This window comes from Diuraphis noxia, unplaced genomic scaffold (assembly GCF_037042655.1).
Source record: "Diuraphis noxia isolate RWA-SAM2 unplaced genomic scaffold, SU_Dnox_SAM2 contig0001, whole genome shotgun sequence".
NCBI lineage: Eukaryota > Metazoa > Arthropoda > Insecta > Hemiptera > Aphididae > Diuraphis > Diuraphis noxia.
The window spans coordinates 104486601-104512853 of NW_028301711.1; the positions used below are offsets into that span (position 1 = coordinate 104486601).

Here is a 26253-nt window from a genome sequence, read left to right on the forward strand (position 1 = left end):
AAACACAAACCACAAGCAGGTACAATAATAATATTATACTAGTACGCTACGGGTCAGCGGTGTCTGCAGGATAGCAGGTGACGATTCGACCGTACAAATATTATTATATAACTATTATGTTACCGACTGGAAACGTAATTACAAGCCCGTTGCATATGTATGTATTATGTACACAGGTATCTAGAGATCGGAATTAAATGCATTTGTGTATGCATGGTGAGTGCACACGAGGGCTGGAATGTGTGATCAATATATGGATGTTTCAAATCAGATTAATCAGAAAAATTTTAATTTGCATATCTATGCGTAAGTATCAGAAGCGTCAAGGCGTAATTTGTATAATTTATTCATTTTTGATAAATAAATAAACTATTTCTTCATTCCTCAGAAGACGTGTAAGATATATGTTATGACATATGTTTATGAATGACATATGTTAAATATGTCATTCGAGAATTAATTAATTTAAATCGTCAAGGATATATTTATTTTTAGAAGTATCAAAGATACAAAATTAACCCTGGTATTATACTTATTTTATTATCAATGTTTATTACCTAATTATTTTCATGAATTTGGTGTAGATTTTCAATGCACAATTTTTACTGCACAATTCGAATGCTTTTGTGAATATTGTTCCATGATATTTTATCATTTTTATGCGTACCATATTTTTAGTGCCCATAATTCCGATCTTTAGACGAAGGTAGCCTTATATTATATTATGCACCGACGATAAGATTTCGAAATACAAATAAATAAATACCACAAAAGCTCAAGGTTAAGCTCATGTACCAATAGGGTTAATGCGAACTAAAGCAACACAATTTTTACACGGATATTATAATAATCGTCTATTTTATTGTTACTATTCTGAAGTGTTATCTTACAAATATATTGTTATATTATTTAAGGTTACTTCATCGAGTCGTGTGATGGTTTTTCACCGCAAAAAAAAAAAAACGATATAATAATATTATAATTTAAATATTCACCTAGTGCAGTGGGTTTTCGGCGGTGATGGCAATATTATGTATTATTGGCCAGCGCGGAAAATTCGCAGTTAAATCGGCCGCCTCTGCGGTGTAAAATAATTATATTAATTATTGTAATATTACACAAGTGGACGGTGTACGCGCGGCGGACGAACTCACGACTCGGCTGTCTTCCGGATGGAGTTACGCGGCGGCGATGGCTGCGTCAGCGTCGGAAATTTATTAATATTATTATTATTTTTATTTCGTTTTCTCTGTGCTGCGACCGGCGAGTGCAACAGAATAATATTATAATACGATGATGGCGTGCTCGGTTACGAGTCCACTATTATCACTATTATTATAATAGGGGGCGGTCAATCGAATGAAAACCAGACTGAAAGAAATGAACGAAAACAGAGGCGTAAAGCGAAAAAAATAGTAAAACTGAGGAGAAGAAAATAAACGAAATCGGTGGAAAGCTAGATGCAATTTATTTATATAAATAATACTGCAGACGTCTCGGAGGAGTTGGCTGGCTCGGAGTACCACCGCAAGTCAGCGTTTTATTTTATTGTTGTGGTGCCTGTGATATTTTTATAATAATATATTATTGTACATTTTCGTATACATATATAAATATTATATATATATATAATATAACGCATTGAAATGGATACACATCTTATCCGTTGGCGGTTTGGAGGGAGAGCCAACGGATAGTGTTAATGATCCGGGCTCGGTGGGGACGACCGCGGGGTGGGTGGATACGTAGTTGCAGTCAGATTGTGGGTGTTTTGAGATTAAATTATTATTATTATTACTGTCGAGAAGGATACGTCGACGGCGACGGTCCGTGCAGAACGCCGAGGGCAAACGTCCAAACGTCCGCGGACCGACGAATTATTATTTTTACACATTAAGACTGCAGTAGCCCTAAGTTCGATTCCAGCACGGCCGCAATTCTCAATGTACATTACGATTTTTGGTCAGCTCAACTGGCTCTCATGGTGTGGGAGCTAGAGGTGTTTTTAGCACCTTAGCTGGTGTCTTAAATTAGCACCCTTCCACATTTTTTTTTTTTTTTAAGTACCAATATTATTGTATCTAAGTATAAGGTTGTGTTTTATAATTATTATGCCTTATTGGTTATTACGAGTACGATAAAACTGTGTTTTAAATAAAATTTCCACTTGAGATTACTTATAAAGAAGCTTTAGTTGTGAAAGGTTTGAGATAATTGGAGGATTACATTTAAGCTATTTGTATTTCTGGGTGTGTCTAACAGCCAAACTTCAAGTCTTCTAGTCACATCTATTACCTACCTGGTAAGATTTGGATCTTGGAAAGAATATTTTTTTATATAATTAACAGTACCTACAGCTTTTCCAATCATATTAATGTCAATTGAAGATGATTTTTCGATTTTAATTCTATAAGGAATAACTTTTAGACTTTTCACTTTTCATTTCTCGAGGTGCAATGAAGAACAGTTGAAAATTTAAAAGACAAATCATATGCCATCGTTACTAATTATTTTGCTATTACGAAATTATGAGGTCAGTTTATTTTTTAGCAAAATGTTTATGACCAATATAATTTAATAAACATGTACAACACTGGAGAATTTTTTCAGATTTCACTAAAATAAATTATTACAAGCTATCTCAAGTATTTTTATATTATATAAATGAATATTATACCTAATAAAACATTATCACAGTGGCGTAGGTATATTATTATGTCTTGATTTAAAGCAGAACGTCTTAATAAAAATAAAAATATTCAGAAATAATTACCTGCAAGGTGCCGATTTTCTAGTATATTGAATATAAATTAACAAAAATGTAAGAAATCTATTTAATTTTTAATGTTGTAATTGTAATTGGTAATGTTGTAATTTGGAAGTGGAGTATACTTTACGATTTCGATTAGTTTGACATTATCTTTGTGGTTTAGTGACATATGCATTTATTGAAACATACTCAAGAATGATAGCTTAATTCAAATATTAATTTCTCTGATGGAAAAACAAATAAAATTACTTATGCTAAAAAATTAGAAAATCATACCAACAAATTTTTATCGAAATCAATTACAATGTTTCATAATAAAAGAAATATTTTAACGTATGCTCTCGAATTTTCAGTAAAATATTGTGGTTAAATCATACTTATTATTGAGATGAAAATTGTGATCGGAACAAGACATTTATTAAACTTTCAAATACTCATTGTGATTCGCGAATTTAGCAATGATGGTAAAAACAATCAACATATGAAAGGGATGTTCCCACGAAAGAGTGCTGCGGATAAACGTTTATATTATGCAACATGATAACGGTGGTGGTTCTAAACAAGGTTTAGAATACAGCTAAGAGTATTTTAATCGAGGGGTCATAATATCGTAACAAATCATGAAAAGCATATTTGGTAGACTCAGCCTTTTAATAATTTGTCAAAATATGAATAGAAAATAACAATATGAGTAAATTATTATCCTAAACTTGGTGAACTATATGTAATGAGGAAGACAAATGTCCACGACCCTGTCGGGAATTTTTTTTATAAATAGAAAACATGTGTTCCCTTAACTATATATTCTCATGGTATTTAATATTTCAAAATATATCGATCAAACCTCGATTGCATTAAGACAAGTCGGACATTAGAGTGGTATCATAATATGGCATATTATCCATGCCAAACGCTGAGCTAGGCACTCTCCACTTATTGTAGTTTATGAATTGTATAACGGAAATTATTGGAGGAATAAACACTCGCGTACGTGATATTTACTTACCTACGAGAAAACAAAACTAGTTATATCGAATATAATTAAACGGATTGAAAGCTGCTAGCTCCCCGGACAACAAAATATACCCGCATGTAACATACGACGATGTAATCCGCGCCCTCAAAACGAAATTATACACCCTCTGGCAGAATCAATGGGAAAAACAATCCAACCAAAACAATAAACTCAGACAAATAAAACCATTAACCAAAAAATGGCCGGACCCTCCAGTCAAGCTTACACGACATGAAGAGACCATGATCGCCAGAGTATGCATCGGACATACCAGAATCACCCACTCCTATCTTATGCGTAGAGAGCTCAAACCCAGGTGTGAAACATGCAACTGTGAACTCACCGTTAAACATATATTCCTAGAATGCCCCACTTACCATAACGCCAGATCAAAAGCAAACATAAACACCTCCTCACTCAAAGACGCACTCGGACCAGGACAATAAAAAAACATAGTAAACTTCATCAAGATGGCCGACCTTACAACCAACATATAAGACAAGAACCAAAGACAGCACATCACAACTATCAAATCTCCATTATATTATAAATTAAACATGTAAACCATTGTAGGCTAATAAACATTTGTATTTGAAGCCTTTAATTAATAATAAAAAAAAAAAAAAATTAAACGTATATACGGATATTGACTACATCAAGGTGATGGTCTCTTGGCACCTTTTAGTTTTCCGTTACCACCTTCCGCGTTAAAAAAAAAAAATTAATAAATAATAATCATTTAAAACATCTTAGAAACAAATTATTTTCACGTAAGATAAACCAAGCGTAATAGCTGACATACGTTTTTAATTATGGTTTAATATGCCAAGAAAAAAGTAACAATTTAAATTATGTATTCTGTGCAGCGTCTTATTATTATCACCTGAGTTGTTGTATTTAACGAACGCTTATTACATTATGTTTAACAATATAATTTAGAGTATTAAAAAGTAAATTACATTAAAACATGTTTAGAATGTTAATTTAAACAATACATGTATTTTTAAGTGAAATTAGAAATGCTTATTTCTAATGGACTATTGTCGGAGAACAAAAAAAAAGATAGCCTCCAATTACTAAAAAAATGTCGATATAACCAAGAGTAGCCGAAATTACTATTACTATTTTATTTTTTTTTTTAATCCATGCAACCATTAATAATTATAGCGTGTAGAACCATATAAAACAGTAAACGTGGTTACTCATGATATATAAAAGAATGATATACTAAAAATTGTGTAAAATTGTTATTGTATCTTGCCTCAGCCTAAATGTGATGAAAAATATCTAGAACGTTATTTTTAGATATTCGTTTGCGCTGTGGTTCGAATTGCTACAAAATAAAATAAAATTTTAACCGTTTCTGTGAAATATTCAACACATGTTTTTTCTCCATAATTTGCGACCATTTTTTAAATATAGAAATCGTAATCATATGTCATGTTTTACGATGGGAAACGTCGGTCGGAACAAACATAGCCGTTCTCTTGCACATTTGCACGTTTTCATATTATATACAACCACAACACAACTGCAGTAATGGTGAAACATTCATAAACAATTATTAGTCAAAAAGCTCAAAATCTTAAGTCATATACACAGTACATGTACTATTCAGTGTCTAGTAAAAACATAAATAGTGTAGACAAATTATATTATTGAAAGTCATCTAACTTCCTAATTAAAATGTAGAGTTACAATTTGTAGCTTTAACACATTATTTTATATTATTATAATAATATAGCATTTAAAAAATAAATCATCAATTAAATTCAATGTACCTAAATGAAAACAACAAATGATGACAAAAACTAAATTTATAATTTATATTCTTTACTGGAATCGGAAATTTCCATAAAAAATCTGTTGCCTTATATTATTCAAAATGTCTACTATTATTATTATTCGTCAAATTTTCCTATTTTGATGATAATTATATATTATATTTGAAAATTATATATATTATATAATAATAAAAATAGCTCAATAAAATAGATTCAGTTAATTTCACAATTTATTATCTTCAGTTATTGTAGCCAACAAACTTATCATATCTAATATTGTTAGATTAACAATATGTACTATTTAAAATTTAATCAACCAAAACAGACTGAAACTAAACTTCATAAAATATACAATTGATTCCTGTATAATAGGACAAGTTTAACATAATTTTTGATCATCAGAAAAACTAGTTACCTACATACTATTTTACATTTATATATCATGTATAATTTATTATTTGTGAATATAGTAATTAACTCGCCAAATAATTTAATAAAAATTACTTCAACGTAACTTAATTAATAAATTGGTTAATTACCAGACTTTTTAATATGTATTATGTATACTGTGAAATATTTCGTAGAGACGGATGAAAAACTATCAAAAGACTTCGCGAGAGAGGTTGCTAATAATAAAATGTGAATTAAATCGACGATGGCTTTAAGACGTATAAATATGTTGTGCTTTTCGGACTACCGACTATTAAATCATTATTATTATTATTATTACTATTATAAATGGACATGCCACGTCGTTCTCGAAACTTTAATTTATGGTGGATTCAAAATGTAAAAAAAAACATTACAAGACTACTAGATGGTAATAATATTTGCCTTTCTATTTACTATGGAAGCGAAGTAAAAAATGAAAACTATATTCGATAGAATATTTCAAATATAATTGTTTTGACGCAATTCGGCGGCCGGCGACGACGACGGTTTGAATAAAAATGATAATTAATTACGTTTGGGTGTCGGAAACTATCGCGGACGACAAAAATAATTATTAATAATGATATAAAAGTATGTACCTACTCAAGACGGCAACAATCGCAGTAAATACCATTTTGTTCGTTTTCTTGTAACGCGCTCGAGTTTAGTAATTCCAACGGCTATTATATTTATTTGTTTGGATAGACATCAAAAAGAAAACGCACGTCCGCGATAGTAATAATAGACGTATGGCATGGTAATAATCACGCGCCGAGATATGTGACTTTGGTGTAAAAGTTTGAAAATATTTACGACGGGATTTTGATATTAGCACAGAATAATAATATTCAAAAATCACATCAGATGTTTTTTAGAAATAAATATAATATTTGAAAAACTAAATGTCTAATAATGTTATACCCAAAAGAAAATTTAGGGAAAAAAACTTATCAAGAATATTAAAAAATAAATGAACATCAATAATTGTTAATTAGGTCTTTGGTAAATCGGTATGTGTTAATTAAAATATGGCATATGTATTCAAATTTATATGATATATCATATTATAATATTTCCTAATTAGTATCTACCTATAAATTATGAGTGAAAAACAAATTAAATTGTGGATTACTTTTAATCGATTTAAAATGAATAATAAAAATAAAACAAACATTACTCATAATAATGGCAAATATGATGTGGAGATTATTACGCACTGGTATGTAAGACTCTTTTGCACTATTTCGAAAATACATATCTTTGAAATGGTTTTGTTATTCAAAACGAAATTATTTCATTGGTTATCAATTAATTAATATTACGAATATTGAAATTATTAAAAATATAAGAACACGATAGTCAGTGATTTTTATTTTTTAAGAAAAACGTAAAATAATCTCATTTAATAATGAAGTACGTATTATTACATTTAAAACAAAAATTTAAATGTGGCAAATGTAGATCAATTCGCTAAAGGTCAGGAAAATCAAAAATTTACGAGAATCAATACAACTAGTAGAAACCTACGTAATCATTAATGGCATATTTCAATTAGGTATTCATATTAAAATATTTATGTAACTATTTTCACAGTTCAAGTGATTCAGTATTAAACTGAACAAGTCTTTGGAATAAAAATCAGTGGTTGTTGTGAAACAAATAAAACTATATTTTTTTTGAATATACTACAGTAAAATTTCCATAAAACGAACTTTAATTTAGCAAATTAATGAAATGATTTTGAGAACCAAACCAAACCAAATTTATTTAACTCTATTTATTGAAATTCACTATAATCTTTACCATAATTTGGTCTCTTGTTTGTTGTTCATAATAGGTTTCGTAGTATGGGTGTTTTGCTGTACATATATTACATATTTAAAAAATAAATATACAAAAATGTCTAATGTAAGGCAAGAACCGGAAACGTACCAGTAGAATGGTCAGGAATATCGAAAAAAATTGCAATCGTCATTAATTTAATATAATGCGTATTTACTAATTAATAGCATAATATCTCAGTTAGGTGTTCAATTTTTTTAGTATATCAACTAAGATGTAAGAAGTTAAATAAATCAAATCGAGATTAACTTCTAATCGATCTAGTAGGTAACTAATACATAATAAAAATAAAACAAACATTATTGATTAATCGTAATAATAGTACGAGTATGTATTACATAGCTATTATCACGTGCTAGGTTGTAAGATTTTTGTGCACAAGCTGTAAAATATTTTTCTCACAGAATAATATTAATATTTAAAATAATATCTTATTAGCTCTAAATCTATACTATCCAGTATCCATGTTGGAATACATCAAAAATATTGAAACGATACCCAATGAATGCTATTTTTAATAACTTTTTATTGTTTAATAACTCTGCGTGTTGTAACTTGCAGCTACATTCTGTCATGAAAACTAAATGGGTAGGTATTACGTAATACGTATAAAATTCGTTTCGTATTTTATAAAACATGAAATTTTGATTGAATACTAGTAAATTTACATTTACTTTATTTACTAATCAATATTTATTTTGGCATGGATATGAATACATTATTCAAATAAAACAATTATTTCAATATTAATTTAATTTAGTTATAACACTGCAGATATTTTTATTGGGGGAGGGGGATATGAGTATCATAAAAATATATATTTGAATTTATTGTACTATTTTTGATAGTAGGTAGTAGGTACTCACGTACATATATAGTATTGTAGGTTTTAGATTATAAATATGAAATATTTAAACGGTGCAAATGTCCTAGGACTACTTGCATTAGTTTGGGTTGTTTGGTTCAGCAATTGAAATTTAAGGGATTATGTCTTAGATATTCAATGCCATTTAAGCCAATTGCATTAAAAAATTGTTTGAATAAAAAATAAAATTGAACAACCGTGTAGTTTTACTAAGGTTCGTTCAATGCCGTTTTTCGGATTCAATTTAATTTATAATTATAGTTCAAAGTGCACAAAATCTTTTACCTATTTAGTTATATAATACTAATATATTATTATAACAACATAACGCGTAAAAGTGACAAAAAATACAATTCATTATCGGATAATATACCTACGAAAGTTTTAGTCTTCACACCACTATACATAAGCGAAACAAAAGTTAGTTATATCAGTCAACACAGTACTGAAGAAATATAGATATACCACCTCAAACTGACCTGATCGTACGTCGTTCGGAGTGTAAATCTGATCGTTTTACTTTTAAGTATGTTTTCCAGTCGTATCTGATCAAGTTACGGATGCGTACTTGACATTTCTCATAGAGACCATACATTATATTATCAAATTATAATTTGTATTGCTGTATAGGTACTATAAATAGCTAGATAAGTAGGTGAATATTATTTTATTTGTGCGGTAAACAATTTATTATTTAATTAAGATGACACAAACTCATATTTCAGGGGTTTTGACAGTTTTAGTGAAATTAAGGTAGTAATTTTTTTATAGTTTAGATAATAGTCCTCTTTCAAGACTTAAAATATTAATTACAGATTTATAAAATTTAATTTTTTCGTATCCAAACATTGAAAATCTTTAAGTTTAACTATTTTACACTATCAATATGTTGTCAGAGTCAATCAAGTAATGTTTAAGTAGGTAAATAATAATGCTCTGTACACTTATGATTTTGTTGTGAAAGAAGTAATTTTGCAGCCAATGACAACATTATAATGTTTGTTGTATTAAAATGCAAGTTTATTTTTTTATGTAAATATTGTTACAATGTTAATGGAAATATCGTGAAAATTAAATAATTTTTTTTTAAAATTATATATATATATCGTAGGCCATTTGAAAACTTGGTCTTTTTGCGAAAAGACTAGGCTCTTTGCAACGGGCTACTCCGTTTGCAAACTACTTATTATTTTTCCAAACGACTTGTTGTTTTTCAGTTTTATTGCATACGGACTAACAGCATTTAGGCGTTTTAAGAACTACGATCATTACAATATGATAATGACAATCTTTTACTTATTTTAAATGTGAAGCTAAGTTTAATAGCAGCTGCTAAAATACTAGAAACCAAAAAAAAAAAAAAAAAAAAAAACCATAAGCAGAGCAAGAAAAAATATGATATTATGGAAGTAAGTGATTCAAAATATTTAGTAAAAAAATAAAAAAATCATAATGAGGTAATTTTTAATTAGTAGCACGTGAGAATGTTCACATACGTCGTCATTGATACAAGTTGGAGGTTATAGTTTGAGTCAATATTCTAAACTCAACAAACTATAAACTTTACATGTAAAATAAGTAAAATGGTCATTATCATATTATAATGATTACAGTTCTTACAAGCGCTGTTTGGAAAAAAAAAGTAGTTCGCAAACGGGCTACTCCATTGCAAAAAGCCTAGTCTATTCGTAGAAAAACCAATTTTCCAAATGGTCTACGATATATATTTAAATATTTTAAAATCGATAATTATTTGTGCGATTCTTAACATAATTATAATATATCAGTATTAAATATTAATATATACCAATGTACCAGTATTGCACCAGTGGTTTTCATGGATTCACAAACAGTTGTGCAATAGAAAAAAATCCAAAATATAATTAGCATACTGCGGTTTTATTGAAGAAACAAATATGACAACGTCTGTAGGTCGCATTGAGTAGTAAAATAAAAATATGCGTGGTTAATGAGTACAATGACTAGACTTTATTCTGATTTTCATAATATTATTATATCGTACATAAATGTCATGTATAGATTATCAACAATAATTATCGTTATTTACACTTAACTACGGCAATGTTATGGGCTAAGATCATATACTATTTTATGATCTAAGATTATGGGTAAGAAAAAAATATGATAATATGTGTTTATACATGCACACAAATCGATAATAATAATATTATTATTTTAACAAATATATTATAGTGAGTTGCGTGCTCCGATTATTAATAATGATATATAATAATAATAATTTATGAAAAAAAAAGTAAAAATAATTATAATTGTAATAATAATAATATAATATTAATATGTATATATTTTTAACACCGTCATGCACCGTTATACTGACTTAAATATAACATTTAATGCCCAAGCGACTTGAAAAGTTATATTATGATTTAATGCAGGCACGTTAACAGAATATTGTTTTCGAGGATGGGGTGGTGGATTCCTCAACCCCCTCCCAACCCATTGTATACCTGTAGCTGTAAATTGTGGCCATTTTTAAATTTTTTTATGTAAATTGCGGTTAAGGATATTTAAAAAAAAATCAATATTTTGCTGTTTAAGTTGTTTAGGATTAAAAATATATTATTTAAATTTAGTAACAGGTACAAAATGCGTATGAACAAATAATTCCTTTAAACATTTAAAAAAATGTTTTTTTTTGCAATTCTTTCATTTTTCTTGTACATTTTCATACTTTTTTTCATTGATGTTTCAAACTTTTGTATTATGTACCTCTATCACTTATCATGATTTTTTTTTAAATGTCCCGGGTCGCAATTTATGCTGCACATGACTGAAACTTTTTTTCTAGGACGTTACTATGCTGTATACGTGCCTGAGATGATAATAATAAAAACAGCAATATAATTATCATTATTAAAAAAAAAATCATATTATTATAATATAACTCTCTTCACACGATGTGATCCAATATTATCGTTGACCTTTCAACTACGTTATTATAATATATATTTTGTACGATATAATAATGAGAAATATTATTATATGTTTATGTTTATGGTTATTATTATTTCTTTTTTTTAGTGTAAAATATGTTTCATTTGTTCATGGCGTTACCGTAAATTTGTAAAACCCATCTTTGATCGGCTGACCGCCAAACTTCATCGTCAACGTGTAGTCTCCGGGTTCTTTGACGGAATAGTTGACCACGTAAGTGCCATCGTTTTTCGGCACGACTTCTGTATTTACGAAGTAACTGAAATAACACACGACGCGCGCACACACGACGTTACTTAGGTATAGATACTTCACGATATGTTTCACAAACTCACAATATAATGCTATATAACATTGAATCGGGGTTATTAGTGGATTTAAGGAGGCAGAGAGACCTAGGTCTCCTCGTTGCCTATTTTCTGTGCTATAAATCATTCTAAATATATAGTTGTGACATAAAACGTATGGATGAATAATTATTATACAAACTCTTTAAACTTTTTTACTTATAAGTAAATAAACTTATTGTATATTATAATATTAAATTCCTCTAAGCTAATAATTATAGTTAATAATATTGTTTTTTTTATAAATATTTATTTTAATATGGTTTTGAAAATTTGTGGCCACTACGAGACCTAAAAGATCTGCTATTGATCGGAATTTTACGTTATGATTTGATTTTTTAATAATACAGAATAGGAGAAATAGGTGCTATAATAATGTACAGCGAAAAGATAACGCAATGTAGTCAATAATTATTTATAATAAATTTACTGCTTTCAAAGCTCGGACTTAAGGCATTTGTGAATTTGTTTGGAAAGTACATATTGATATTCTGGTTTGTTATAAGTTACATTTTGTTTTAAAACAGTATATGGTATACTGACTACATCAGCGATTTCCACCATTTTAATTATGCGGATCAACAATAATGTAAAAAAAAACATTGAGGCCCCCTTACCTAACATACAGGTAAGAAAATATATAAACACATACAAATAAAATGATAAAAGAAATATAGACGTGTATAAAATTGTCCAAAAATCTCGATATTGATTCCAATTTAAATTTTCAGACCCTTGGTATAGACATTTAACCAGTCCTCGGCCTATGGGTTGGGAACTACTGGACTATATATATATATATATATATATATATATACTATATATACCTTCCCGCCAAACATCGAAAAATTTTGGGTAGGGGATATAGTAAATCTAGGTCTTATTTGCACTTATGTATCCCACATTTCTTATTATCATTTTTATCGCATAATTTTAGATATTTCTTATTTTTTGTGAATTTTCATATTCTAGGTGTTATAAAATTACAAATGATTTTTAATAATCGTAAATTCTATAGATTAATGTTATATAGTGTCATATGATTATGATTGGTGTTTGTGAGAAGAATGCTAAGGATCGTAGTAAGTGGAAATTGAGGACTAAGGTGGCCGACCCTAGATAGTTGGGAGAGAAGGTGAAGGAAAATAAGAAAAAGAAATTCTATAAATTTGACAAGAAAATAAAGTAGGATAAAAAAAAATAAAATTATAAAAATTATAAAATTGAAAAAGTATTATTTAACTATTTCGATATTGTTTTGAAAAGTGAATTTATTAGTAAGTTATATAAGTTTTTTGATTTAATATTTCCGAAAACTGGTTATATAACCTTTAATATTGGCCAACACGTATTAGTATTAAACAAACTTTCTATTCAGTGTTTAGTTCGAAAATATTAATTTTAAAATACCCATGTTCTAAGACCACTACGATATTAAGATATATTTAATCTAATTTAAATCGATTGGCTATATATAGTGTGTACCAATATTAATTTGTATTGTTTATATCGACGATTTATTTTATGCAGGATCACAAAAAGATTGAAATTAGACGAAAGTATGCACTAAGAATAAGAAAATAATAGGTACAAATAAATGCATGCATAATAAATAAATATGTTTTTCTATTGAGATAAATTTTCGAATTTATTTATTAAATATTTAGTTTTTGATTTCTAAAATGAACTTTAGAATTATCCGATATTATAAAAATGTGTACCAAAATCTAAAGGTTACCTACCTAATCATTTTTAAATTGAATATGAAACTATTAAACAGTCTATTGAGCTGTATTAAAATAAGTTTAAAAACCGGGAATCTAGCACGTTCCCAGAGTTAGCTGTTTTAACATGGTTGGTTACCCATCATTAAGTCCGATAAATAATTCCTGAAGATAAATGACCCGTGACATTATTTTTCCTGTTATCAAAATATCCTCTACATAAAATATCCAGCTCAAAAACATTACTAAAAAATGTGTACAGTTTCATTTTTATCCGTTAAGTTTTTCAGAGTTCATGCAACATAATATTTCAGTACGTTTTAGCACTTAAAATTCCGAGCTTTGAATCTATTATCTTCGCATGTTTGTACTATTGACATGTTAAGAAATGGACTGCGTGCTCCCTAAAGCACTAATTTATTTGAAGATCAAAACATAGAGTGAAGGCGATTGACCATAACTAACACCAAATATGTAAGAAATAATAAAACGATTTATTTTTCCAATGCCAATGAGGATTGTTTTAATTGTAATGACTAATAAATGAAAATTCAAATTAGATTTGACACTTACAATTTATAAAATCTGCAAAGTTCATTTGTTTTTGTAGTATAATTATTTTAAAATATTTATTACTGACAGAGCAATAAGGACATATAAATGGTGAAAAAATATAGTATTCGAGGATGCTCTATGATTCCTTCAAAAACTACACCAATGTATGGGTGAGTTTTTTTCAAATTATAATAAATTAAAAACTAAAACCAAAAAAACCATTAGTTTTTCATACATTTTTAAATTGTAGAAAATTGAAATATTTAAAATTATTTGTAATTAAATTACTGTGACGATTTAATTTTATCCAATCAAATTGCTTTAAGGTAACAATTCAAGTTTAACAAAAGAAAAATTTAACTTAATCAGTTTAAAGTTGAGATAGAAATTAAAATAAATTAAGCTCGGTAAAAAAATTTATTTTTTTCTAAGCTGCTATATTTTTAAGTCATAATATAGTGCTCTACTATTTTGATTTACCCAAATATTTATCAATAGGCAATTAACGCTGTGCAAACATCGTATTATAATGACATATTATTAGAAAATAAATGAATAAAATCGAAATTAATCAACAAAATTAGTATTGTATGTTGGTTCCATGTAGTACGAAAAGGAAATTAACTCCACAATAATGATAATAATTAACTAGTTAAGTTAACTTTTTGATGAGTTTAAGCCCACATTTTCAATTTGAATCATAATATTAAGGTACCTAATTTCCTTTGATAAATTATTGATTGCTACTTTTTCTTTCATACTCGGGGTAAGTTATAGTCTACCTCCCTAATTAAAATATTAAACTGTTTTTCTTTCTAAATACGCAGTCAATTTCTTAATATGACTATAGTTTTTACACGTTGTAGAGACTTACTGCCCGTCCACCGGTCTTATCCGGCACGTCACGTTCCCATCACCGCAGTTTCTTGCATTTACGATGATGCTATGGTTTTTACCCGTCAGTGTTCGGCTCTCTACGTTCCCTGTGATACGACAATTGGCCGCCTTCGGACGGATACACGGCAAATAAAAATAAATAAAAAAATTGAAATAAAATGAAAACAACGTCAACATAATGTTATCATAGCAATGTATATTTTATTACACTATGTTCACGGTGAGAACAACTCCGATAAAAATACCACCAATCAAATACATTTCTCAAATAAAAATATAATATACTACTATAATTCATAGTAGGATACAGGATAAAATAGAAAAAAAAATATAATTATTTAATTTTTAGACAAATTTTGCTGATGAAAATGTTTGTTTAAGTCTAGTAGATAGTTATTTTTTATACTTTTTTTTAAATGTTAACATATTTTTTTAGAGTAAATTAATGATTTGAAAAATAATAACTTTTTAGAACTCAAGTATATTTTTTAAATCATTCTATTTTACATAAAATGTTCATAATTTTCGTCATACGTGACTAGTATTAAATCCTTTTTCATTTTTTTCTGTTACGCCTTTTAAAAGGAAAAATAATTGGAAGTTAATACTCATTTACCTATGTGTTATAAAAGTGTAATTGGTGCTGATCTTGTGTAGCTATAGCATTCGTGGAAATGAAAAACAATTGTTCGTAAGAAATGAAACTGTAACTAAAATGAATTGGAAGGAGCAGTCGGTAAGTTACCCTAATTTATAGTCCTTCAAGTCTTATTTTAATTTAAAACACGTCGTCGCAAATTATATGGTATACCTACACCGCTATGCGTTATTATCCATAAAAAAATTAGGTTGGTTCGTAGTATACTTCACTACAATATTACTGTTGGACATTCATTTTTATAATCATCTCAACAGATATTATGGAATAGTATTTAATATAGGGTCTAGAAGTTAATTCATTTCCATGTTTGTATTTGGTTGTCCAAATTCAAAAACTAAATTAAATGTTGTTTCTCGAATAAAATTGTAGTTTTATGAAGAATTTTTTTTGAAAATTGTACTGCGATTATATTATAATGTTTATTTTCTGGTTGATTTAAATCGTGAATGTTATGTTGAAAATTATATATGTTAAAAAAAATGCATGTATAGAAATTGAAAATAATTATTTGTTAGCTACTATAGACTAAAACTATAGTAGGTATTATAACCGGTCCAAATTTTCAGTGGCACTTCTGAGAATAATTTATTTATACATCTTCCATAATTTAAACGTGTTCCTAAAGAACTTTAATTAGGTTAAATTAAAAAAAACTTACAAAAAAAATTCCACGATGAAAAATTACTTACATTATCGCCATTGTCAAATATATCGTTTGACAGAATGGACATGAACTAGATTTGGGAGACCTTTCTTATAAACTATAATGTTTTATAATAAAAATAAAGAGGTGGGTATTTAAATTATTATTTAAATATATTATATTCATATTAATATATAAAATATATCAATTTTTACCGCTATAATTTTGAAAATGTATAGGGATAGTATAGGTAGTAGGTAGTATAATGTATATTTTAACTAAATATTTATTTTTATCCATGAGATAGTGTTATAATATCATATTTTATATTGGAGATATTTTTTTTCGGAGTTAATTATACCGGAAATCACCTCTGCTATAATCAATCTATTCTATAACATAATAGTTTGATTATTTTGTTATGAAACAGTATGATGAGTTCAAAAGAAGTTAAAGAAAACTGATGTAAAATCTAACTAAAGATTATGATATGCAAAACACTCGCTTGGACGTATCGTCAATAATAAACGGCAGCACACAACTCGAAGCGTTTAATTTTTTTGTGAGATTGTGTTAAATGCTATTTTTTTGAAAAATCTTCAACTACCAAAAATATAATATAAGATTGTATAAGATGAGTAATAATCAAAATATAAATCATATGTTTCTGTACAACACTCTTCTGGATTCACAATAAACGGCAACACACAACTCGAAGCACTTAGTTTTTTATTATTATTGTGAGATTTCGTAATAAATCCGATTTCTAAACTATTATATTTTTCAAAAAAACTTCAACCACTAAAAATATAAAAATTTATATGATTGTATGTAAGACGAATTATAAACAAAATACCGATCGTATATTTTTTGCTATATTATAATGTTATTATAATAACATGGTAATCAGAGAGCAAACGACGTCAAAACATTAGTACAAATAAAATCACATATTTTAGGTACCTAAAACAAACTTTAAACAAATCAAACAAGCGAAACGAAGCGTAATCGATAACTTGGAATAATAAACAGTATATAATATGATATTATTATTTAAATATGGGTAGGTAATGTTATACCAATGTTATATTGGTATATACCACTCGCTAACAGGTCTTTCATGGTGAATACGGCGTACACTCGCCAGTCGGGTATAAAACGCGTTTTTTATAAAAATAATATGTCGTGAACGACATGGCGAGTTTTTCAATAATGTTTCAAATTCCGAATGAAACGTTTCGGCAAGCGTTCGCTTTCAGCAATAAACCATTGGGTACTTTCAAAATTTTCCAAGTGATGGATCACACTACGCCGAGACTTAATCGCCCGCCTGCTTCACCGTCTTACTTATTATAAGCTCGCTTGTATCAATCTTCCAACAATACCGAATAAATAAACGATAAATATGTTTAATTATCCATGGTATTTTAAATTTAATATTAATTATTTCTTCTTCGGTTATCTAACTTTTTTTATGTAATAAATAAATAATAACACGCGCGAGACACCGAACAATGAAGAAGAATAAAAAACAATATTGTTGATATTTTTAATATCATTCACGGTATTCACTCTTCGTCGTTTTGTTTTTTTGTTTTTTTGTTTTTAAGTTCTTAAGATCATTATTTTCGTTATTATGATCACCTCACCAAAATTGTTTAACATATATTATAACGTCATGTGTAAAAACGTCATTGGACAATATTATCGTGGATCACCTTTGTATGTGCGCTCAACTAGCTTTAAAATATCATTATTGTCATAAACGATATAACGGACATCAGTTGTTTTTTGTTAGGAAGTTATATAACATACTTATTTTATAATAATATCAATAGTTACAAATGGTATTCTAAAAATTCCCAGCGTGCAACTAAATCAACTAGATTTAAATCGAATATAAAATGCGTTAGTAGTAAGCTGTATCGTGTGCATTTAGTATAATAATATTATAATTGTAACGTAATATAATCAGTGATGTTCCCATCAAAGTTGTCCAAGATATACTAAAAAAATATGTTCTGTATGCCATTACTTACATTTTACATCCAATCTTGATATTCCTTATACGATATATAATATGGAGTGTACCCAATGAAAACAACACTGCATATAGTATATTATTTACAATAATAATTCTCTAATAGTTAGCTAATTATTATTTATTATTATTAGGTATGAAGCATATACAAGCATAGGCGGAAATCCATTAATATTTCAGGGGAGGAGGAGAAGAGTTAACATTGTTAACATCAATTTGAGTGGGATGGGTTTTGATCTCACACAACTATAATATTAATGTATCTGTTTTTCGGGGAGCTAATGAGATATTTGGGGAGATTATGTTTTCGATTTCCGCATATATAAGCTCAAGCCGTTCAAACGTTACAATAATTTCACAATGATCATGCAACAGGAAACTCACATTTCCAGTGGAGTAGGACTGTACATGGATCGGCGATTGCGGTAATGGTTTTCCATCATATAGCGCTTCAATCGAGTACCGACCGCAGTCATCTGGAGTATACTTTATTTTGTATAAATTTTCCTTCTTTTCTATGTCCACCGGCCTGGGAAAACCATCGGGTCCCTGCAGAAAAGAGTACGGTACCATTAACATATTTTACATAATTCATAAGAAAGTCGAAGAACATAATATTCCCACTAAAGCTTACCATAATTCTCAAGTCCAATTTTCCGGAACCAGCGTCAGTAGCATCCACGACGAAATACGTGGGAACAGATGCCTTGACACCTCGAGAATCGGATACACCGGGGCCTTCAATCTTGATCTTATCCAATTCGAACTTAGGTCGAACTCTGAGCTTGAAAGGACTAAATAAAAAATAATAGAAATAAATGGTGACAGCTCTTCTATCATAAAATAGTCTTATGCACATTATTATTTAATTTATATACTATTATTAATGTAAATAAATTTTAATTCATAAACGAATCACGGATTCACATATCCATTAAGTGTCATAATAACCTGCAGACACTCTATATCCATCACATAATTGGCATAGGTACGTCCAGTGTTTTAATTAACAATTATTGGATTTCTAAATTAAAATAAATTTGACTACTAATAATTTTTAATCTTGTATTATAAGTTTATAACGCTCGGATTATAAGTAAAGATAATATTATACATAAAGGGTCGATTACACTGAGCGAATTCACTCGCTAGTCGTTGGCTAGCAAAGTCGCGCGTGCGAGAGCGTGTAGCGACCTGTCTAATTACATTGAGCGATTAAACTCACTCGCTCTCCTAGTCGTGCACACGTAGTCACTACTTGCTGGCACACTAGCGAATCTCAGGGGCGTCATTTGGGGGGTTGGCAGGGTGTGTGGTTGCACCCCTTACTTTTAGAATGTTACAATTGGCCTGCGCCTTGAAGCCTAAAATAATGTACGAGTCACGACCCACGAATGCACAATTATTTATATGATTAAAATCAAATTGTAATAACCGGTCTATAATGTATGGAAATAATTGAATGCAGGATAATATACATAATATACGTATGTATATCTATTTTTATATGGCCTGGTGAAATTTCAAAATAGCCTGCTTGAAGCTTCGCACACCCGAAAAAAACCTGAAATGACGCCCCTGGCGAATCTGCCAACTGAGGTGATTACATTCAGCGATTTTACTAGCTGGAGTGTAAAAACACCAGGTATTAGCGACAAAAGTTGCATGGTCGTCAACTTTAATCGCGGGCGAGCAGCGAGTATTCAACACGCGGCGAGTAAGCAACTGACCGATTATATTGAGCGACTTAAGTCATCGCAAGTTAATTCGCCAGTGATTAGCGAGTAAATTCGCTCAGTGTAATCAACGCTTAACGTCTCAATTGAATTATCATTTATAAATAAATAGTTAATAGTTTAATATTTATAATCATTATTAGTTCTTCATATTTACCTGTCCGGTACTTGATATCCGTTGTACAATACGTTGGCTGTAAGTAGAGCGCCTTCTGGATTTGGAGTGTAAGTAACATCGTAGGTACCATCTTCATTGTCACGAATAATCGGTTTCTGTTGTAACGGACCTGAAAAATAAATATTATATTATATTATTACATAATTATTTAATTTATATATATATATATAAAATAATAATATCAAACATAATATGCTAAAATTCATTAATATTAATGATACACGTTTAGTTAAAAGTTTAAAATATAAATATATAAAAAATCACTGGTAAGATTGATAAAAGAATGGGATATGTAGTTAGTGAATAATATCACCGTGGTAGTAAGTTCTGAAATAAATGTTAATGAAAATTTCTCAATTATGGAAGTATTACCTAAGCAATAATACATTATTGGATTTAGAAACGGTCTTGCTCTAAATTAAATGTGATGGAAAATTATAAGCTTTAAAATCGAATTCAGACACATTGAAAACAAAATTACGTTTGTCCCCGATAAATAATGATTATCATATTGATAAATATTATTAAATGCATATAATACATTGTCATTATTAGAAAAAATATTATTTTTTCTGTAGCGTGAACATAAATTAATATTATACTCACATTGACGATTTAAAATAATATTTAACATTATAGTTTAAATAACTAATAAATAGACGATCCAAGTGATTTTACCTTTGTCGGTTACCAATTTCACGTCTACATTTCCTTTAGAAGATCTCGACGCGTCCACTTTGAACGTGATAGGCGTGTTTGCCCTGCAATACTTAGGGTTGATGCCTGGTCCACTCACCTTGATGTCATTCACGGTTGCAGGACGATCGACTGTAACCTATAATTCAACAGATTATGTTTTATTATGTAATATATTTATTTTAATCGCAAATGCAGGCTGAAGTCAAATTTACAGTGAATAGGCATAAAAATAGGTATTTCGGAAAGATTTATAGTTCATATAATATTAAATTTAAATGAATATAGAAACTAGTTAAATAATAATGATTTGATAAAAATAAAAAGTGCCAATAGTAGAATAAAATATTAAAAGAATATCCTCATTACAGTATCGCAATAAATTAAGTATTTCACACGCATAAATAATTTACATATGAAACAAGTAAATGATATGAAAACAGAATAATATTCAGAACGGAAATTTAAGTATAGTGTTCAGCAAATTCAAATGGACAAATATTTGGATTAAGGAGATGCCACTAGGCGAGAGAGTAAAATTATGATGTAGCCGGCAGCTGCTATAATAAAATTATGAGTTAAACTTCCCCGCCTCGAGTGATTGAGTAGTCATTAAAACCTGGGAAAGAGCACCGTTGATTAGAAACTCAAGGAAATCAATTCAACATTCCAGTTGCTTGAAGTTAGCTTGAAAAAGTCTATAGTTGACTATAGATGCAACAATATGCCAAACGTTTTGTAAACATAAGAATCGCTCCGTTTAGATGTAGATCGAAATGGTACAAAATAATGACTTTTACATCGGTTCATAAATAACATAAACAGTTATAAAATAATACCTTAAACGGTGATCCGGGAATGTGTTTTTCAGCGAACTGAATGCTCACATCATAATCCCCAGATTCTGTTGGTGTGTATTCGACCGAACACGAACCATCGCGATTATCTTTGCACGTCATTTTTGCCTCGGAAGGCCCTTCGATGGCCAAACCTAAGCTTCCAGTGCCAGCTCCTATAAAATTAAATATATATAACAAAATTAAAATAAAAATACAAAATGCATTCATAATCCAAATAAAATTTTACTGTCTATTTGAAAAAATGACGTATAATACTTGAAATAATAAATTTGCTTAAATTTTAAACACGAAAATGTCCTAATTCCAAATATTTGATAACATTTTTATCGCTATAGTATGTAATCATCGTAAAATATACAATTTAGTAAGTGTTTAGGTTATAATAATATCGTATTGAATTGTACTGTAATATATTATATATAATATTAAGATGAAAATAACATAAATAAACACAATTTAAATTTTATTAAAATTACTATTATTAATCAAACGATATTTTGAAGATAATAACTTATCAATATATTTTTTTTTTAAGTTAGAGCATAACAAATAATTTAAATATTATTATGCTTAAAAAAAAAATAAAAAAAAAATATTGGTATGTTTGATTATAAAAAAATGAGAATAGAAATATTCAAATAAAGATCAGTTTGATTTCTCCACAATAGTATCTAAGTATTTTCTTAATATAAGAAGTGTTAGAATTTTAACTCTAGTGTCTAAAATATTCATATTATGCATTAATGTCTATTTAATTTTATAATCTCAGTATCACACATTAACCAACAGAGAAAATGACGTTATGCAATTACCAATAAATTAATGCTTTGAATAAGTATTTATATTTTAAATAATTTTTAATAATTCAAACTAAAATTTGAATTTTAAAAATTATACAATTTCCGATACTAATAAATCATTAAACATTTTACATGAATCACCTTTTGTTTCGACAGTAAAAGCATTGACTTTGTTGATGATTCCTTTGGTCAAACCCGGTCCAAAAGCTCTGCATTTGCTGGCGTCAGTTCCTCGTTTCACGTTAACGGAAAACGGTGAGCCGACTATGGGCACCCCGTCGTAATAAATATCAATGGTGTGTGGTCCTAAAAAGTCGATAAAAATTAAACACAAACACGTTTTTAAAAATACTTTTTTTCAAGAAAATTACAACTTGTTAAAATAACAAAATAACATTTTTCTAAAACATTTATTTTTTGCCATGATCATTTTTTTTTTTTTTTGACTACTGAGTATTTTTGAATCTTTATTCTAAAGTGAATTTTTTGAAGTTTCTGTAGAAAGGTACTCTAAAAAACGTCGATCCACTATAATCCATTCAACTAGACTTCAAATACTTATAACTAATAAACTAACTGTCCGAAAATTTGTATTTTTCTAATCGAAATACTAAAAAAAATATTTTGCTTTAGTAAATTATAATATGTTATAACTCAAACGAATTATAATTTGTAAAAATGTCTACAGTTAAAAATAGTAAAATAAAAAATAACAACATCATTTTTTCGGTAAAAAGGAGACACTCCTAAATAACCAAACACAATAAAATAATACACCAAAGATATGAATTATCTTACACACGTTATGGTCAGAGTTCTCAAGACACAATATTATTATACCTTCTTCGAACGGGGTGTAACTGATTTTATATGTTCCATCGCTTTGTGGCGTGATGAACGTTTCGGTTCTGCTGCCAGATGGATTAGTCACCGTACACGTAACGACGCCTTTGCCGTACTTGGCAACGGCTCGAGAATCCACAGAAAAGTCAGTTGGTGATCCCAAGAAAACACCTATATTAAATATAAAAATAATAAATTACTGACTTTCTAGATCTGATAAAAATCCATCACAAACATCAGTGCTACAAAATCAAATAAAACGTAAAAATCAACTAAAATAATATCATAGATAAACATTTTTTTTTAAATTTTTTTTTATGTTTTTTAATAACACTATATTAGATTGACACAACACCAATGCAATAATTTATCACTTATTATTTGGATTTTATGTTATTTGGGTATTGGATTTGACTCAAGTTGTGGCACATGTTTACAGTAGGTGATAAAATTTCCCTACCTACTCATTCTACCACATATTAAATAATGAGCGATGAATGATTGCATCAGGGTTACCTATATTATATATTGTGATTACTAATCCATAATAATAATAAAATGCACTCGAAGGAGTATTAAGTTATACACAGCATAAAAAATAACACACTTTATCAGATAAATTAACTGTTGAAAGGTCTAATAGCTGAAAAGTAGTAATAATAACGACATATCTATTATCATACGCAGCTTATTGCTTATAAGTGCGTTCGCGATATAAATTATTATGGTTGATAAAGCTGTAGAATAAGCCGCCATTAATAGTTAGCTTAAGATGCAAACAGTTCGTTTGTTTTTTGACCTACATCGTCGATAGGCACGAAATTGTGCTTTCGGTTTGGACATAATTCCATAAACGTGCGCACGTAGGGAAAATATTTTTAGGGGACTTTATAGTTTTTATGTGCAAAATGACACTTAAAAGAAAAAAAAAATCAAAATTTATAGAAAGTTGTTTTTAATATAACCTATGTTCAAATATGTGACAAGTCAAATTATGAAATTAGGTTTATCAATTTCAAATAAATACGGATATTTATAAAAATTTGTTTTAAAACCAATAAAAAAAAAATATCTAAAAATCAATTATTTTCTAATTAGAAAGAAGCAGTAACGATAAAAACGGAGATCATAATATTATTTTAAGTAAATATTATCAGTATTTAAGGCATCTATATTTTATGGGAGCACGTTTCATTCTAAGTCTGCGCACCCCTACGGAAAGTTAGTACAAAAAAACATTATAAACAAATAATTGCAATAAACGGTAATAAACGATTAATAAAAAAACATTAATGATATACATGTTGATAACAATTATTTGTTGGTCAGTCTGGCGCATAATTGTTATGATAGGCTGTTAATTCGGAAAACAGGTCGCAAATCAAAATTCGAACCGTACAACAAATCACGCTAAACACGTGAACACGCTCAGAACACATCACTGTCACACGGCAACACGTTTGGAAAACTTGGTAGCTGCAGTGGCAGTTGGTAGCGGTTTACCGTTGGCCAAAAGACCGTTGCCGGAAGCCTTAACGTTGTTAGGAGGTCGTGGAGCATCGCCGGCCGCCCGGCCACCAATCAGCGCGTTAAACGGAGACCCTGGAATCGGTTGGTCATCAAATGTGATGTTGATGACGTAGTGGCCGACCTCGACGGGCATATACGCCACTGAGCACGTGCCGTCCCCGTTATCTCGGCAATTGATGGCCGCTTCACACGGGCCCTCGACCGTCACGCCCAGGCCACCCTGGCCGGCGCGCTTCGTGTCGATGGTGAACTCGGCAGGCCGATTGACAGGGCCGCCGGAAAGGCCAGGTCCACGGGCCGTCACCTTTCCCGGGTCGTTGGCCCGTGTGCACGACACGCGGTACGGCCGGCCCACCTGTTCACCGCCCAGCGTCACACTCAGTCGGTACTCGCCCACTTCGGTTGGCGTGAAGTTCACCACGTAACCGTCGGCAAAGGGTACCACGTGTGCCGTCACCGAACCGCCGGACGGGCTGGTGATCACCACTGCAAATTCCGCCCTACCAGCTTCTCGCGTCATCACCCGGAACTGTTGCAAACTGTTGACCGGGGCCACTGTGTGGTCCACCGAGAGCGAGTAATAATAATAATAATAATGACGATTGTTATGATAGTAAAAATGATAATATAATGATTTCTCTGCACCACAGCTTCGTCAAGATAGATATAAGACTTGGAAGTTGAGTGAAAAATATTAATAACATAGTTGTATATTATTATGTATTAATTACATCCAGATTGGACAATTAAACTAATGTTCAGACTTGCTAAGTTCAGTTTCAGCCATTACTTTTCTTTACTATTTTTCAAACTTTTTTACTTTCAAAATTAAGAGTAATATTATAATATAATGGGAGTCAATCATCCAATTAGAGAATCCTTTTTTTGATGTTATACATTATTTAGTTGTTTAATTTTTATTTAGCTCATTTTTGATAGATTTAAACGTTAAACTGAGGTATCTGATAATTTCATTGTTTTGTGATTTGAAAATACTTAGGTCAGGAATGGTTAAAATTTTCTTGAAAAAATATTTAGTCAATTGTATTTAAATCATT

The 26253-nt window shown here is 29.4% G+C and overlaps 1 protein-coding gene across 5 annotated transcripts in view; it reads right to left on the reverse strand.

The window, feature by feature from the left end:
* The window catches only part of LOC107168231 (filamin A protein cher), a 121506-nt gene that overhangs the window by 27779 nt on the left and 67474 nt on the right, over nucleotides 1-26253 (reverse strand). For 3 of the 5 annotated variants that reach the window (XM_089216710.1, XM_089216709.1, XM_089216711.1), the window contains 10 exons: nucleotides 25169-25750; nucleotides 23663-23836; nucleotides 22964-23128; nucleotides 22002-22174; nucleotides 21145-21301; nucleotides 20446-20575; nucleotides 19187-19346; nucleotides 18937-19101; nucleotides 15185-15315; nucleotides 11805-11943 (listed from right to left, as the gene is read on the reverse strand). In XM_089216710.1, the coding sequence (XP_089072836.1) occupies nucleotides 11805-11943; nucleotides 15185-15315; nucleotides 18937-19101; nucleotides 19187-19346; nucleotides 20446-20575; nucleotides 21145-21301; nucleotides 22002-22174; nucleotides 22964-23128; nucleotides 23663-23836; nucleotides 25169-25750 (1976 nt within the window). The remainder of the gene's footprint in view (nucleotides 1-11804; nucleotides 11944-15184; nucleotides 15316-18936; nucleotides 19102-19186; nucleotides 19347-20445; nucleotides 20576-21144; nucleotides 21302-22001; nucleotides 22175-22963; nucleotides 23129-23662; nucleotides 23837-25168; nucleotides 25751-26253) is intronic. The other 2 variants (XM_089216713.1, XM_089216712.1) reach the window with 2 other exon arrangements.